Raw genomic sequence first — 18,126 nt, 5'->3', positions numbered from 1 at the left:
CATGGACATTTAGATTGTTCCTGTCTTTTGGTTATTATAAATAATGTTGCTGTAAGCATTTGTGTACAAGTTTGTGTACCGCACCTGCCGTATTTGAGTCTCTGTTTCTCCACATCCTTGCCAATACTTGTTATTTTCTGTTTTTTTTAATTATAGCTATCCTGGTGTGTGTGAAGTGGTACCTCACTGTGGTTTTGATTTGCGTTTCCTAAATGACCAGTGATGTTCAGCATCTTTTCATGTGTTTATTGGCCATTTGTATGCCTTCTTTGGAAAAATGTCTATTCAAGTCCTTTGCCCATTTTTAAATTGGGTTGTTTGTCATCTTGTGGTTGAGTTGTAAGGGTTCGTTATATATTCTGGATATTAAACCTTTACCAAATATAGGATTTGCAAATATTTTCTCCTATTCTGTAGGTTCTCTTTTCACATCTTTGATAGTGTTCTTTGATGCACAAAAGTTTCTAATTTTGATAAAGTCCAGTTTATTTTTTTCTTTTTGTTACTCATATTTTTGTGTGTGTGTCTTATCTGAATCTCTTGTCAAATCCAAGGTCATGTAGATATACCCATTTTTTTCTAATAGTTTTACAGTTTTAACCCTTATTTTTATCTTTTTATTTTTTTATTTTTTATTTTATTTGTATATTTACCTTATATTTATAATCCTTGCTTTTTAATTTTTTACTTTGAAAGTATTACCTTTTAAAAATAGTGGATCTCTCTGTCTGCTTTGTTTTAAATAATCCATGAGTTATTACTCTGTAGATTATTATAGCCAGCTTTTCAGAGTCACTTTACCATAGCCATCTTTCATTATTGCAGAAACATTGGAGGCTAGGAAGGAGGGTGGAGGCTGCTGCCTTCATCCTCTTCTCTGATCTAGTGGCCAGTACTGTTGCTATTTTAGTGTAGGTTTATTTAAACAGTATTCACGTTTATTTAAATTAGGTGGGGTTTTTTTCCTATTGTACTATACTTACTAAATAGTTTAAGACCAAAATGCCCTTTTTTTTAATAGAGTAATACAGCATCTGGTGGAATGACGCGGCGGAATACTTATGTTTGCAGTGAAAGAACTACAGCTGATAGACATTCAGTAATTCATAATGGCAAAGAAAACAGGTATGAAATTTTACCTGTTTGCAAGAAAATTTGTTTTTCCCAAGAGAAATGGAAGAATGATATTTGCTTCTCAGTTTTTATAATCAAAATTCAAATACTAGTGGTAAGTATTCGCTAATGGTAAGTTAAATTTGAACGCAGAGTTTTAGTGAGATCCTGGAATTCCAAATTCCTCTCATTGTCCAGAGCTTATCCTCCTGGCCAGCTGCGTATGATGATTGGAAGGGTTGAGTTAAAGCAGGGAGCTTTCCCAGAGGAAATAGATGGTAAGCTATGGTTTAATTGTAGAATTATGAACAGGGAAATGGAGATTATTTTGTGCACATGAATAACTTGAACCAGGGCTGGAAGGGGGAAGGATGAGGACCTGAGACGGGGAGCCACACCTCAGGAAGATGTGGAGCACCTGATGGGGCGGGTGAGCCTTCAGTCATAGGTCAGCAGTGTGTCAGAGGAGCATGGCGGACAAGTAGTAACACAGTCTTCACCTTAAAAGAGACACACTGAGTATCCCAGAGAAATGGAGAGTGCAATCTTCTGAATGATTTTAATCTGGTAGAGAGGCAGTCATACATTGGATAAGCATGATTTAAAATACTAACAAAGTAATATATCAGTAAGGAGTTAGATCATGCAAACAATTTTCTTGGGGTTTCAAAATAAGAAATAGAGTCAGAAAAGTGGGATTAAGTACATCCAGAAACCATGGAGTAGAGCTAAGTTTGGGCAGAGGGAAAAGTGGGTGGGGGGAGTTGGATTGGTAGAGTAGTGAAATATATTGTATATAGAACAAATTTCCCAAATGGGCATGATTTTCCTTCTTTCTTCTTGGAAAAGTAGTATAAAACTAAATTCAAAATGGTGAGATAAGGTCAAAGTGAGCAGATAAAGTTCTGGAGTAGAAATCCATAAAATAAATTCACATCATCTTTCATTGTCCCCTGGCCTCTCTGAACATTGCTTGGTCATATCACATTCTCATGTGTAGCATCAAAATTGTTTTTCCTCTTTTTCTGACATTTACTTTCTGAAATTGCATTATAAGATTTCTGTTTCCTTTAGATCTCATCAGTCAAATGAAATGTTTGATCAGTAACTTCTGTAACAACCTAAGCCTAACCTAACCTCTTTCACCCTTAAAACCAGACTATTTTATCATTCCCCTCTTCCACAGACCACTTATGTTTGAATTGACATGAAGGTAAAAGCTTACTATGTGAGATTACATTCATTTTTCAGTGAATTTTTAGAAATATTTACATCCTGATATTCTGATTCCTATGTGTGTGCTTGTTTTAACATTGTCTTTTTCCTATGATTAAGAACTATTAATAATTTGAGTAGAGCAACTGGGCTAGATAGCTTATAAATTAGTGATTGGTATATTTATTTTTTAATAGTGGTCTATTCTTTGGTAAATTTTCTTTTCTTACAGTTACTTTGTCAAATCTATCAAATTTCTTCTAGTTTGAAGGGATTGAATAGGAGATATCAGTAGAAGACTTAGAAATTTCTTTCTTCTTTTTTTTTTTTGGCCTCATGGAATCTTAGTTCCCTGACCAGGGATTGAACCTGGGTTCCCCACAGTGAAAGTGCTGAGTCCGAACCACTGGACTGCCAGGGAGTTCCCAAAAGTTTCTAATATGTTATGGATATTAGTCTATAGAACTAGAAAAAATGTTGTTTCATGACCTTTCTTTTTACAGATTCTTCTAAATTGTTGAATTATTCTATCACATTCCTTTTGAACTTTAGAATATACAATTCTCTGAGGTACAGAGTCAGACTTTTATTTAAAAGGCTATTAAGACCAAGATCTAAGTCTGCTCCCTTGATTTGTGTTTCTGTGTGTGCATCTACTCCTCTAATTCTCCTTCCCTACAGTTATTCAGTTCACTCTTTGGAAATAGTTTTAGGAATACTCTGATTTCTTTGGAGTCATTACCTGTCTGTGTTCTACCTGCAGACGCCTTCCTCAGTGGGGCTGCTTCCTCCTTATACCAGCCTGGGCCTTATGGCATCTGTTAGCATCAGCTCTTTAAATGCTTTGCTGAAAGTGTTGTCTTTATCTTCAGACAGTGCCTCCAACCACACAAGCGGGGCCCATGATTTTCATAATATCTGGATTTTCTTTTTCTGTCTTACAAATGAATTGAAAAATTGTGGGAAAATATTGGAGGTTTGAGTGCCAAACTGGTGGTCATATTTTTTACTTCCAGTTAAGGAAGGCATTAAATGTGACAACTTTCTCACCCTTAAAATAGATGCTTGAGTCATAAATTATGCACTGAGCCTTCTCTGTGTGCAGATGACTTCTTTGGCAGATTGTTGCTTTTTCCTCTCCCATATATATCTTATTCCTTGACTACAATACTAGTAAGGTACAGGATGCCTGGATCTGTGTTAACTTCTGAAAGAAGGACATTAATTCCCATTTTAGCCTTCAATATGTTGGACTTTTTTCTTATACATGAGAGTGTTTTTACAGAATTCCAACAAGAGAATGATTGTGGCTAATGAAAACTAAATGAGCAAAGAAGGTTTTATCACATTTAACGCAAGTATCTTTGGGTTATATTTTTAATTTTGCTTTTGCCCAATCACTGAGTATGCTTTGAGTCAGCAACCAATTTCATATCAGAATGTTCTGATATAGGATAGATGTCATATCAAACAAATTGAAAATACCTTTCCTTTAATAACAGTAAGCAGATTAGAATTTTAAAAAATTATCAGGCATAGATATAAAACCAGAAGATTAACAGGAACTTCACACAATTTGAATGTTAAGAAATCATACTATTTCTGTAAGTTAAGGTTTAAAAAATGATTTTTCCTTGTACCCAGAACTACTAAAAATATAACGCAGTTACTGTTTTGTTTATGTAGATTCTTGTGGGGTGGTCTATGAACTATAACCATCATTTGTGCCACTTTTCTGGGGGAGAAATTTTGTCCAGTTTGATGCAGCCCGTTGTGATGTTGGGATTGTAGGTTGTAAATAGAATTTTTGTGAGTTTGTACAGACTTGACATTCGGCGAACATTTATTGAGTTTACTGTTTCCTAGATTGAGGTGCTAGGCCTACTTTAGAAGTCAAAAAAAACACATCTGTTTTGTTGCTTGCTTTGTGGAACTCGTAATGTGACATGATTAAATTTCTAAAGAAATAATTCATTTAATTGCCTTTAAGATTTTGTAAAAATTTAATAATTTTTAATATATCAATTTACACTTCCTTTTTAAGAAGGTCTCTGACTCTAAGGAGGGGTCAGTTTTTTGTTGTAAAGTGTCTGTCCACCAGTCTTGCCTTCAGTGTCCAGCCAGGGAGCAATGGCCTCACAGGGGATAGACTGAGCATCTCCCTGCTCTGGATAAGGAAAGCCATTTCCTTATCCAGAGTCTTTGGGACCATTTATATTCTCCAGGGAAGATGCCAAATAACCCCTGCCTCCTCTTCTTCCCCTGCTTTTTTTTTTTAATGCATCTATTGATCTTAGCTCCTAATTTGGGCAAGAGAACATCAGCAGCTGGGCAGGGGCATAAAGTGTGTTTGACGACTCTTGACCTGCTCGGAACAGGTAATAGAGCACAAAAGACAGTTGTATTTATCTGTAACTTATTAAAGTAAAATTATATGTATCTATGTGTATGTATGTCTGTACGTGCATATTGGAAACAACAAAGCATTTCTTCAGATAGTTGAATCACTTAGGACTCTCTGTGTTGCAGGTGACAGAAACCCAGTCCAAACAAGTTTAAATTAAAAAGGGCATCTATGAATTCCTATAACTAAAAAAGTCCAGGGATAGAGTCAGGGTTCATCTCATAGTTCTGCTTCTTCTGCAGGAGTTCCTTGATGGGCTCAGCAGCATCCGCCCTGACATCTTCCCACACTCAGCTCTGCTCAAGCAGAAGCCCTGGGGCTGTCTTCTGGGACCCTGTTGGTCTGGCTCTGGCCATGTGCCCATCTCTTAATCTGTCACTGGCCAGGGTAGCTGGGAAAGTCTGGGGTGGAGTCAACGACATCGAGAGACCAAAAACCTATTTCTACCAAAACAGAATTCAGGTGTTTTTGCCAAAGGAAAGGACTGTGAAAAACACAAAAGTGAATCTCTGTTTAATCTTTATAAGCCACTCCCCCAAGTGGGAGGGCAGGATTGTCAAACAAACGCAGGGACAAGCAGATCTTCTTGAGCAGTTTATTACAAAGACCTGTCTCCTTCATATTGGGACTGTTAGAATTCCAGTGGCTCATTTCATTAATGTACCTTTTCAGTTAGGAGACCCCGGGGACACGATGAGATTGCAGGCCGTGCTTCCAGGGCGCATGAGCAGACAGGAGTCACTGCGGTACAGTGTGGTGTGCGGCAGCAGGTGCCCGCACTGAATACATAGAGCGGAATGAGTCACTCCTGATGGGAGAGGGCACCGGTGGAGACTTCGCGGAGGGGATGACCTCTGGGTTGGATTTTGATGAAAATAGAAAGATGCCAGCTCTCCAGACACGGAGAATAGCTCCTGCAAAAGTTCTTTGATGCACGACCAAGCGACTGCACATCATCAGGTGGGCCCGAAAGTCTAGCCCCGGGAGGTAACAGTGAAAGGTCAAGCCTGGAGAGGTGGCAGGGGCCGAGCTGTGGGCACCTGAGGATGCTACTTGGATGCCAGCGGAGTTTGGACTTTATCCTGAAGACGCAGTGTGCTTTTGCATGGTTAAAAGCAGATGAGTGACAAGGTCAGGCTTGCGCTTTAGAAAGTTCACAGCTGTATGGTGGACAGATTGGAAAGTGTGAAATTGGAGACCAGTAAAGACAAGATGACTTAGGATTGGGCCTGTGGGAGAGGTGAAGCACTGCACGAAGACCCTCAGAGTAGAGGTGGGGAGGCCCGGGCTCATTGAAGTGCTGTTAGGAAGTTGACACCAACAAGATGTCCCAGTTGCTCTGGATGTGGGGCATGAGGGAAAGAACCTGATGTTTCTAGGTTTCAGGCTTTGAAAGGATTTCTGTAGAAAGTCACTGAAAGAGTATGGTCAAAATTCTAAATCCCTGATTATCTTTTAAAGGAAAGAAACTGCCCCTTTGAAATTCCAAGGACATGATGACTGAGCTGGAATTAAGGATGGGGAAACTCCCTTAGGTAGTTTTGTCCCATAGCTGTCTGTGCCAGGTGAAACTGCAGACATGTAGCCACTTGTTACTCTTTTTCTGTCTATAAACAGTTAATTCGCTCTTATTAGTTTTCCCACCTTGAAAAATGGGGCTCTGTTGACCCCTTAGGAATTCAGAGTGTTGTTTATAAAGAAGTGAAAGTCCTTTGAGTAGGAAGGTTTTAACAGGATACTTTTTTTAAATAAATTTATTTTATTTTTGGCTGCATTGGGTCTTCATTGCTGCGCACGGGCTTTCTCTAGTTGCAGCGAGCAGGGGCTACTCTTTGTGCAGTGCGCGGGCTTCTCACTGTGGTGCCTTCTCTTGTTGCAGAGCACGGGCTCTAGGCGCTTGAGCTTCAGTAGTTTGTGGCGCGGGGGCTCAGTAGTTGTGGCTCGCGGGCTCTAGAGCACAGGCTCAGTAGTTGTGACGCACGGGCTTAGTTGCTCCGCGGCATGTGGGATCTTCCTGGACCAGGGCTCGAACCCGTGTCCTCTGCATTGGCAGGCGGATTCCTAACCACTAGCGCCACTAGGGAAGCCCAACATAGGATACTTTGATAAATACAAACAACATAGGATATCTAAACAACATAGGATACTTCGATAAATAGAACTAGTTACTGCTGTACCTGTGATGTTACTAGTCCCTTTAAAATATGACAGTGTGCTTTGGGAACAGGTCAAGAGCATAGTGGGCTCATGTTATAGATTCACTTTGATATGAATGGAGGCATCTCTTTTAGGGTAGGCTTAATTTTATACATAGCTCGGAAGAGATCGTCCCTCTCACGTAAATATTCAAACATGTATGATGTTATTTTCTTTTCTTTAAAGCTAATAAACTTTTTAAATTGCTGTTTTAAAAAAAGCAGATACAGATGAGCAGTTGCTCCAGAATCCCCAAAACAGGTTTAAGAGATTTTTGTTCCTTGACAAAGACGAGATGGTTTGGGGAGGAAGGTTATATGCTTTGAACAAGAGTTGCTCTTTTTGTCACTAGTCCATCATACTGTTGTTTCTGCCTCTGCCTGAACCCAAACCCCCTCCCAGCCTGATGGAAATGTTCGCTTACGCAGCTAGCCCTGCCTCTGTTTGTAAGACATCTTCCACCTGTCGGCTGCGACATCACAAGTCGATGTCCATGTCAGGCTCTGGGCGCCCCAAGATGATGTTACCTCCAATAGACAGTGAAGGAGATAACTTCAAGGCTATGTAAGAAAATGCACATTCCTTGTGAAACTAATGTGTACCCACTGCTTCTTAATTTTGTGCTGTGGATTTTATAGTCCAAGATTTTGTTCCAGTTGTCTACAAAGTGTCCTTCCTGTGTGTGGTTTTAGTTAAGCACATCCTGTCTCATGGTGTCCCTGGTCATCTTTGTGTCTTCATGCCTTTGCATACTACAAAGGGTGTAAGAAATTCCCCCTTCTTTCCAAGTTGCTTTCAGCATGTGGAATTTTACAGTACTTATGCCATTTTTGTGCTTCCAAAACTTTTTAGTTGCCTATTCTTCCGTTTCACCTGCATAGCCTTTCTTTCTTTTGTATTGGCAAGTTTCTCTGCATGTAAGCAATTTGAGAGGGAAGCAAAGGAAAAAAAGCTTGAGTTAGCTGTTCTTTGTTCTAGAATTTCCCTGCATTAATCTTGTCCTTGAAAATATGTGTGTACTGTTCCCTTAAACTCCATGAGGTTTTGTTTGATTATGTACTATTCCTTTGGTACCCTTTGCCATTTAACTTACCTTTTGCTCCTAAGTCCTATAAAATACCCCTTGGATCTGGATTTATATAACTGGTTTTCTCCACTCTATATCAAAGGTATATTGTGATCGTAAATGTTTGTGTGCCATGTTTGCTACAAAGCCAGGGTTTTGTGAACAGAGATCTAAGAATCTGTCATTTTCTGATCTCAAAGCACTATTCCTGACCAGAGAGCTCCAGTTGCTTCAACACACAGTATTAGCAGCGCCACCACCCCAGATCGAACCCGCTTCCCAAGAGGCACTGCCAGTCGTAGCACTTTCCACGGCCAGCCCCGGGAGCGGCGCACTGCCACGTATAACGGCCCGCCTGCTTCACCCAGCCTGTCCCATGAAGCCACACCATTGTCGCAGACTCGAAGCCGAGGCTCCACTAATCTTTTTAGTAAATTAACTTCCAAACTCACAAGGAGGTAAGTGCCTAGGTGGTGCTGTTGGTTGGAGCAAACACAAGGGCAAAGGGAGAAGTGCCGTCTCCCTCGTGTGAAGCCGCTGCCCAGATGCTTTTCAGTTTGTCTTTAGCGCACATTTTTCTAATGCTGTACTTTCAAAACCTTTCAGAAGAGGAATTATAGAGCTCAGAGTCCTTTCACAACACTAAAAGTTATCTAGCACTTGGGAGGTGGTTGTTGTTTAATTACTTTTCCTTTTACTCTCACATCTCTCTACATGGCATGTGCACTTCAGTTTAGCGAAAGCCCAGATCCAGTGTAGTTCGGGGGCTGGCGCCCCATCAGTAGCCACCGAGGAAGACGTGTATGGTGTAAGCGTCCCTAGACACAGAGGAGAGAGACATTTCCTCTTCTCTCGTTGCATTCCAGTGTTGTTGAGGAGCACTAAGTTTCTTAGAGCTTCAATCTTGAAATTGTTCTCTCTGTTGGCCTGAGTTATAATGAGAACAAGGTAACATTCTATATTGAATAGTTTTGGAGATAAAATCCTTGCCTTATTCTTAGGAAGAAGCTAGTATCTGGTCATGTATAAAATCTTTTGTATGTCCAGTAGACTGTCAGTTGGGGCCTTGGGAAATCTCTAAAGGTCCCTTGAGGTACTTTTAACTTTATTTCCAGAATCTTCGTCTAGAGGTTGCAAAGCCTAGAAACATTGGCTACTATAAGAGGAAAAAGAAAAGATACCACTCTGCATTATAAGCAAAGGCACCTTTAGCCAGGACCACACCCAGGAAACCTGAGAGCCCTTGCAGTTCCAGGACACCCAGAGGAAATTCTTTGAACTTAAGCCTCTCTGTGGATTAGTCTGTCCGAGGTGTCCTGCAGGTTTTGCCTGTTACAGACCCTCTGGTTCATCACTTGTGACTTCTCCACAGAACAACAGTGGGCTCTTCCCAGAGTCTAAAATGATACATGCCCTCCTCCTCTCTTCTCTGACTCTCTGTGGCCCGTTAGCCTACTGATCTGTTATGTGCCGTCTTCTTGATTTAACCTGTAAGCTAAATACCACTTTTCAGTCTCCCCCAGTAATTTTATTTTAAATCAGTCATCTAAAACTTAGACAAGTCACATTAAACTGTCTTTCCCCAGATGATCTGTTCATTGTCAGGATGTCAAATACCAGATTAGGGAGGACTTCTGATATCCACTAGCATTGACTAGAGGTCAGAGGAGTCCAGAGTTTCTGGTCTACCCTATTATTCTCTGAGCCCCTTTGCTGAGACATCCCATTCCAGGCTGGGCAGAAGAGCAGAATGGTCTGAAGGGCCTTGCCAGATTTGGGGCACCCATTTGTGGCCAGCAAGAGAGACAATGAGTTCAACCCAAGAAGAGTCTGATGACCCCCAAAATAATGCGTTGCTTCCTTTCAGGGTCATCCCAGGTGCTGTCCCCAGCCTCCCTGTGCCTTAGCTCCTTCCTCGGAGCCTAGGCTGCTTAATGTCAACTGATCCTTTGCCCTCTGGTCCCTGAGAACAGAAGGGATGTGTGGCAGTCAGGTCTGTCTAAGCTCCAGTCACAGGACAGTCAGCTTTGTGTCCTTACACATTGGTCAGTAATGGGCTCTTTAAATAAAGCCTTGCACATCATTAAAATCCTTGAATTTATTTGTTTGCCTCCTTCGTGGGTTTTTGGGGGTCTTCTTAATACTATCATTGACAAAAATAACATCAGCCACAGTATACTGAATGCTTCCTGTGTGCTAAGCTAAAGAGATGTCTGTAGATTTATAGATATAGGAATACTCTTTTTTTTTTTTTTTGTGGTACGCGGGCCTCTTACTGCTGTGGCCTCTCCCACCGCGGAGCACAGGCTCTGGACACGCCGGCTCAGCGGCCATAGCCCACGGGCCTAGCCGCTCCGCGGCATGTGGGATCTTCCCGGACCAGGGCACGAACCCGTGTCCCCTGCATTGGCAGGCGGACTCTCAACCACTGCACCACCAGGGAAGCCCAGGAATACTCATTTTATATACATAAATAAGTATGTGTGTATGCACACACATGCATTCTCTCTCACATACTCATTTAATCTCCATAATCTACCCCATGGAATAGACATTGTCCCAGTTTCATAGAAGAAACTGGAGGCAAGGTTCAGAGAGATTAAGGCACATGTTCAAGATCCTACAGCAGAAGAGTGCTGAGTCAGATCCGTGGCTCCAGAAGAGCCGTGAACCCACTGTGTAGTGTCCCTGGCAGAAAACGGTAAAGCACGGTTACAGACGTGAGTCCTTTTCCCACATTTTAGAATTAAGTTTATTTCATGTATTTGAATTGAAATTGAAGGCTGAGGCTTCTTGTTAAAAATATTCTAGAGGGGCTCATCTGATTTTATAATTTCCACCCCAGAATTTTTACAGAAAGTCTTCTGTTAGTTTGCAGACTGAGACCTGTAGCCTCCCTTGGTGCTGTACTTCAGTTGTAGTCAGTTCATTCTTAAAAACAGAGTCCTTGCTGCCGCAGCATCAGCTTCTTACCCTCTCCTAACAATAATTGTGAGGGTTAAAGTTCTAGTGCAGGAAAGGCTCAGGTGTTGGCACGTAGATGCCGCAAGGAGACCTGCTGTGACGTGGTGGGACTGGCATCAGAAAACTCGCCCTCTGCTCCTGGCTGTGCCCTGGATGTTGTGAGAGCTTTAGAGAGCTGTGGGCTCAGGGCACTCAGAGTCACCCATACTCTGCAGGCAGGACAGCCCGGGCACAAGCGCAGGTGCCTCTGTGCTCCTGGGAGCCATCCACGTGGTCCCGGGCGGAGTGTGAGAGCCTTAATCCTGCAGCTTCCTCCTCTTTATACCTCAAGGGATTTAAGGGAGGAAAAGTTAAGAAAATCAGTCCTATGGTACCTGAGCAGTCCCCTTGACTTTTCTCAGGTAGAAAATTCGGAAATGAAAATACGTTTTAAAGGCCTTTTAATCAGTTTTCACATGCATGATCTTTCCTTACTGTGTGTAATCCTGCTGTATACTACTTTTGATCTGATTATGGAGTGGTGGGCGGTTATCTCCAGTAGTTAGATACTTTTAAAATTGGTAGGTATCTGAAGCAATGCAAAAGTCATCCCAAATTAGGAAAAAAACAACGAAGGAAGTTATTAATTCAGTCAGTCCTCAAATACATTTGAGTGCCTCCTGTGCTCTGTCTCAGAACTGAGATTTAGAAATAGCTTGACAAGCCCAGCTCACACTCACCCAGGAATGCTTATTGCGTGATCATACAAGCCTGAGCCAGTTTGAAATTTCTTTTGTCAAATTCTGTTCAGCACAACCCAAGCATCTCCTTAAATTTTTTTTTAATGAGCAGAGTTACTTCTTTTAAATACAGCTCTTTCCGTTTATTACATAAAACATAAAAATGAACCCCCCACTGTTGTCTGGTCATTTAATTTTCATTCATTTTGATATCTAAAGCTCTAAAAAGTCTACTTCATTTTAAACTCCCAATAACTTATTACAGTGCTGTATGTCAGTTATATCAAAACTGGAAGGGAAAAAAACCTAACCTCCAATGACTTTTTTTCTTAAAAAGTGATTTATGCGAAACCACTGTAACAGACATTCTGTTAATGTCTAAATCATCTTCCTGAAGTAAGTAATGATTCTCTTCATGGATAAATATTTTTATAATGAAATTTTTAATGTTTCTGTATAAGGTGATTTTTTGTTCATAAGATATTCTGAAGAAAGTTGAGGAATGTTATTTTATTTCTAGTACATTGCAAATGACTTTAACACAAAATGTTGAATTTTATTATCTTAAGGTATACCCATCTGAAGAACCTTAAAACATTTAATTATAGTTAATGTCAATATTTACTGCTAATTTTTTTCTTACAAGTACAGATTTTTTATATTTCTGTTTAAAAGATCACATACTCAATTATTTGTGATAATTTTATACTTTTTCATCAAATGTCGCTGTTTCATTGTTCATTGGACAGGAGAGGAGCCCTGTTTTACTTGCTGTTTTTTGTTCTATCTGTAATTGACTATTTAACTTGTGCAACTCATTTTTGTTAATTTTTTTTTTTTTTGGCTTAATTTCTTTTAGAAACATGTCATTCAGGTTTATCAAAAGGTAGGATTTATATATACACATTTTTTTTTCAATCCTCACCCTGAAATGGCTCCTGCAATTAACATCAGGTTTGGCTTTCTAGCCTTGTTTTTTTTCCTTAAACACTAAACTTTCTGCTGAGAACTAAATACTTCTTTGAAAGGAAGCTGGAAAGAAAGAGATTAACTCTGTCAGGCATTTTTAAAGGGACTGTGGCACCCATGTAACAAGAGGCCTACGCATGCTCTGTGCATTTTCTTCCTTTGGTAGAATTATTTAGCATCCAAATAATTCTGTCTTCATACTAATAACACTTAGCATGCTTCTGTTTGAAGAATGAGATGTTCAGTAACAATGTGCAATTCATGATTAGCCTCAAGCATGCAAACGGTAAGTGGTAATTGTGTTAGCTGTCGTTTTTTATTTCATGAAGGATTGCATTAGCAAAAGGCTTTAAAATGACAGATAAATCAGCTAATATCCTGATACTGGAAATAAATGTAAAATTCACACCTACAACCTCATTTGTTGGGGTTTTTCAGAAATTAAGACGTGGGCAACTGTATAGCAGAAATATTTTAATATTTTCCAAGAGTTGAAGAGTGAATAGTATTGTATCTAAAAGGCACTTTCCACCAACCTCTGAAGAAAGTATGTCTCATTTTTACTTAAAGCACTGTAGTAAATGTTATTCTTCCTAGGTAGATAGTTTTTTGATGATGACACTCAAAAGACCAGAAGCGTCGCTCACTGTCTCGGGATGCACACACCCTTGAGGGAAAAGCTGCCACTGCAGCCACATCGTGCCTGCTGCTCTCAGCTCACCAGCGGGCCAGGTTATGGGTTTTACGTGGAGGCCACCAGTGGGTCGTGGAGAGTCTTTGTTCACGTGAGCTCTTTATCAGAAACCGTGGGAAGAGTGCTTTCTTTCTGTGGGAAACTCCACTCCATGATTATTTAATTGGAAACCCACTATACTTTGGGTAGTGATTAAAAAGAATACCTCCAGTTGAAGGCCGTGAGTGTGCGCAGATTCCAGAGCTGGGCAGGAATACCTGTGTGTATGTGAAGCCGGTGTGTAGCCAGCCTCCTGCACGGCCTTCATGAACTCATGGCGGTGGCCTCTGGCAGAGTCACACCTACAAGAGTAGGAGTTTTAATAAGCTCAGCTGGTGACCAATAAGTGCTTTGGATTTGTTCATTTTATAATGTCTGTGTTTATATTTGGGTTGGTCGTGTACTGGTTGTAAGATATCTTTTCTCTTTCCCACTTCTCTGTGCTTCTGCATTCTATTCATTGAGGCTTCCAACTGAATATGAGAGGAACGGGAGATATGAGGGCTCAAGGTGAGGGAAACGATTTTTACTTAAAATATTTTATAGGTATTTACCTCATTTCTGCGGCAGAGGCAACACCCCTTTTCTGAACGTTCTGCATCTGTCCCTGCTCCAAGTGGAATTGCTTAGTGCCACCAGCAGTATGTGGTCAGGAAGCATTGCTGCTGCCGCCGGCACCTGGCAGCCACGTGAGGGCGCTGGAGTGCTGCAGCCACCTGCTGGTGGGAGCCTCGGGTCCCAGCCCCACCTGGGTTCTCACTGGTGTTTGGGTGTTAAAATACGCATTCCTAGGCATAGGAACGTGGAATTGCCATTTGAAAACTGTGACCAGGTAGCCTGGACCTCAGCGGCAGATCAGCCAGTGGCCTAAAGCCATTTCAAGTATAGATGCTGTTTTGGAACTACAGTTATATAAATTTGAACATTAAGTGTGATTTTTCCTCTTTTTCTTCTTAATGTTTGTAAACTCAAAGCTGAGTAGAAGTGACTTTACTTTCTAAAGTTTGATATTAAGTTGACTGTGTTCCTTCCTTTACCACCTCATTGTTCCCCTGCCCTTTCCTAAGGCAATAGTGCACAACTTAGGTTATTTCTTTTTCAAAAATTTGAACGAAAAACTTCATGCCATGGGTTAGTTTTCTTTTGCGAGACACCTGTATATCCCCTTGTTCAAATGTAAGTGTTCCCTTATGCTTTTGAAATAAATTTCCTTTTGTAATTTAAAAAAAAGACGCATTCCTCCTGCCTGAGCTCTCCTGACCTGAGGTGAGGTCTGGGAGTCTGGAGCATTGTCGACCTGGTGAGAACTCCTGGCATAGTTCGAGTCTCAAGGAGTGAAAGCAGAATATTTAGGAGAATTTTTTTTTTCTTTTTTGGCTGCGCCATGTGGCTTGTGGGATCTTAGTTCCCAGACCAGGGATTGTACCCTGGCCCTGGCAGTGAAAGCTCCAAGTCCTAAGCACTGGACCTCTAGGAAATTCCCTAGGAGAATTTTCATATTTCAAATTAGATGTCTTTTTTTTTTTTCTTTAAGAATGATTATGTAGGGAATTAAGTGGTTAGGACTCTGTGCTTTCACTAGGTCCCAGGTTCAGCCCCTGATCGGGGAACTAAGATCCCACAAGCCGTGCAGTGCGGCCAAAAACAAAAGAATGATTATGTAGTTGAGTGTTTTGCGTTTAAATGTTCTGTACCTGTCATTGCATGGATCTGGCGGCAGGGGGAGTCACCAGATGGGTTCAGGACTCTAGATTTCTTCCACTTGTGCCCTTTTTTATGCCAGTCGCCACCATGCTGTTTCAGGTCCTTGTTAGCCCATTTCCTCTCTTCCTGGTCTTTCTAAAACACAGCTCTGATCATGACTACCCTGAATGAAAACCTGCAGTGGCCCCATCGCCTGGCCGACCATGTCCATACGAGGCCCTGTGTGGCCTCAGCAGCCCCAGTTTCCCCCACGCACAAATCCCTCAGTTGAGGCAGAAGTTCAGGGTGAGAGTCAGGCAGCATCCCCCCGCCTGCCCTTGAGCAAGTCTAGCTGCCCTGAGTTTGTCTCCCCAGCCATAGTTGGAAGGGACTAACAGAACCCACCTCCTGGTGTGCTGAGGATCAAGGGCTCAGTAAATGCCAGCGGCCGTCTGGGGGGGGTGAGACTGTGCCCTCAGCTCCAGTCCGTGGGTACCTTCGAATTTGCCCTCAACACATTCTGTGCTTTCCATACCTCCTTGCCTTCACTTAAGAGATTTCCTCTGCCCTAGACACAGACTTTCTCCCACCTCCGTCATGTTGAAATCCCATGGTGTCTTCGTAGCTCTTCTCAGATGCCGTTGCCCGCCCCGCCCCGCATCGTCTACCCCGCCTTTCCCTCTGCTCCACTCCTCCCCTCTCTTGCGGTCCTCCCTGTCAGGCGGGCTCCACCTCTCTGGGACTCTAGCTGACAGCCCGTGCCTTACCTGTGCTATTGCTGTTTCCTTGTGTTTTAGTTTTTCCCCCCCTGACCCCAGCTTAGAGAGCTTTTGCTTTTTTTTGTAACCTATTTAGTATTTAGCAGCATTTTATACTTAGGAAGCTTTCAAACAGTTTTGGTAGGTGTGAACCAAACTGAATATTCTGTTAGCAGGTGGCTGACAGGGAGAGTTACATACACAGTAAACCCTACGGTCCACTCTCAGCTCTGGTGAATTTGCCATAGGACTGAGTGTATTGAACATACATACACTGTGAGTTTTTAATGCACAAGCGTGTTAGGTATTCACCCTCCTAATTGAGAATGTCGGTAACGGCTTGTGGCAGTAATGATTAAATACCGCAGAGCAGTGAGATGGTAGGTGCCTCTTGGAGTTCCTGAGAGAGCCGTGCCTGGGACCACAGCCTGCACCTTGTGAATCTGTACAGTTTACATTCAAATTGGTCATTTCAGTGCTCAGCAGCAAGTAAGCCTCAACGTTTCATTTTCCTATTTCAGTAGTAAGGTAGTGTCATCTAAGAATTCTTTTTAACTGTGAAGTTGGAAGTTTAAATTAGCACAGTAAAAGGAAAAATGCTAAGGTGGTGGTAGGGGACTGAGAGAATGGCCCACTCTCTTACCTAGCTGTACTTAGCATCTGGGGCCGTTTGCCAGGAAAGCGATTTTCAACTGTGTTGAGTCACTGGTTATCCTGAGTAACAGTTACAGTGGAGGTTATGATGAATTGAATCTTTTAAAATTGTGGTAGGAGAAGCAGCCAGGCCGAGCAGACCTGGTGGCTGGGCTGCTGCCGCCGCCTCCCTGAGCTGGCCTGTGAAGGGCCCTGCGGGCACCTTGCCGCCGGCAGCCAGCCTGGATGACAGGGGCTGGGCTCTGGAGACGTGCTCAGTTCGCTCTCCACTTTGCCTCCTCCCAAGGGTTCTGTTTAACAAATTACTTTCTTAATTTTCACCGGATGACTGGTGGAGATTTTTCGGCCAGGTAGATTTTTTACATTGTGGCTTATGATTGGGATGGGAAGGGGGTTGTGGAGAAATAGGTGAGTACTTCTTAGCAAAGGAACAGTCTACCAGCCATGAGCCTATGCGGGAAAAACGTGGAAGTCATTTATTATGCTGTATTGAAGACGTTGGTCATGAGCTGGGTAGAGTAGAAAAGGTGAGTTTTCCTGTGCAATTAAGAATAAACCTGCACTGTGCCTTTCAGTCGCAACGTATCTGCTGAGCAAAAGGAGGAAAACAAAGAAGCAAAACCTCGTTCCCTGCGCTTTACCTGGAGCATGAAAACCACTAGTTCCATGGATCCCAATGACATGATGCGGGAAATCCGCAAAGTGCTGGACGCCAATAACTGTGACTACGAGCAGAGAGAGCGCTTCTTACTCTTCTGTGTCCACGGCGACGGGCACGCGGAGAGCCTCGTGCAGTGGGAGATGGAAGTGTGCAAGCTGCCAAGACTGTCTCTGAACGGGGTCCGGTTTAAGCGGATATCAGGGACGTCCATAGCTTTCAAAAATATCGCTTCCAAAATTGCCAATGAGCTAAAGCTGTAACCCAGTAATTATGGTGTAAATTAAGTAGCATTTTAAAGTGTTTTCCTGAACACTGATGGAAATGTATAGAATAATATTTAGGCAATAACGTCTGCATCTTCTAAATCATGATATTAAAATATAAGGACGAGAGCACGCCTGGGAGCGAAAGCTGGCCTTTTTTCTACGAATGCACTACATTAAAGACGTGTGACACGTGTGCCCTCTGTCTTATTTCCATTGCCCTGAAAGTCAGCGTGTGACATCCATCTCCACGTGCCTCCTGTCTGTGCGGGTGTGAGAGTGGACGGTGTGTGTGTGAAGTAGTGCTACGGAAGCATCTCCTTACACTGGCAACCAGAGTTGTTACGAGTACCTCTGTGGGAGATTATTTGGTGCTAAAACATTAAAATTGCCAAGGAGGAAAATACTGAATTACTACTAAGAATTAACTTTAAGACTAGTTGGTAATTAATGCAGGTTTACAGTTCATGCCTGTGGTTTTGTGTTTGTTGTTTCGTGTTTTTTTTTAGTGCAAAAGGTTTAAATTTATAGTTGTGAACATTGCTTGTGTGTGTTTTTCTAAGTAGATTCACAAGATAATTAAAAATTCACTTTTTCTGAGTAAAATCTTGCATTGTCTCCTAATACTGTATTTAAGATTCAGATTAAGGCAGTGACTTAAAAGTATGTGTTTTTGCCTCCACCACCAAGTTGAACAAAAGCAAATGGAAAGTGTGCGAAGGCCGGGC

At 41.9% G+C, this 18,126-nt stretch overlaps 1 protein-coding gene across 12 annotated transcripts in view; it reads left to right on the top strand.

Annotated features, from left to right (window-relative positions):
- The window catches only part of MARK3 (microtubule affinity regulating kinase 3), a 107,666-nt gene extending 90,072 nt beyond the window's left edge, over positions 1-17,594 (top strand). For 5 of the 12 annotated variants that reach the window (XM_082647085.1, XM_082647079.1, XM_082647080.1 and 2 more), the window contains 6 exons: positions 1,022-1,125; positions 7,331-7,492; positions 8,195-8,452; positions 12,537-12,563; positions 13,845-13,889; positions 17,050-17,594. In XM_082647085.1, the coding sequence (XP_082503211.1) occupies positions 1,022-1,125; positions 7,331-7,492; positions 8,195-8,452; positions 12,537-12,563; positions 13,845-13,889; positions 17,050-17,395 (942 nt within the window). In that variant the 3' untranslated portion in view covers positions 17,396-17,594. The remainder of the gene's footprint in view (positions 1-1,021; positions 1,126-7,330; positions 7,493-8,194; positions 8,453-12,536; positions 12,564-13,844; positions 13,890-17,049) is intronic. The other 7 variants (XM_082647090.1, XM_082647089.1, XM_082647086.1 and 4 more) reach the window with 6 other exon arrangements.
- The last annotated feature ends 532 nt before the right edge of the window (positions 17,595-18,126 follow it).

The sequence above is a fragment of the Grampus griseus genome (assembly GCF_964374135.1).
Source record: "Grampus griseus genome assembly, chromosome: 2".
Taxonomy (NCBI): domain Eukaryota; kingdom Metazoa; phylum Chordata; class Mammalia; order Artiodactyla; family Delphinidae; genus Grampus; species Grampus griseus.
This window is presented reverse-complemented; position numbering and strand designations above follow the sequence as displayed.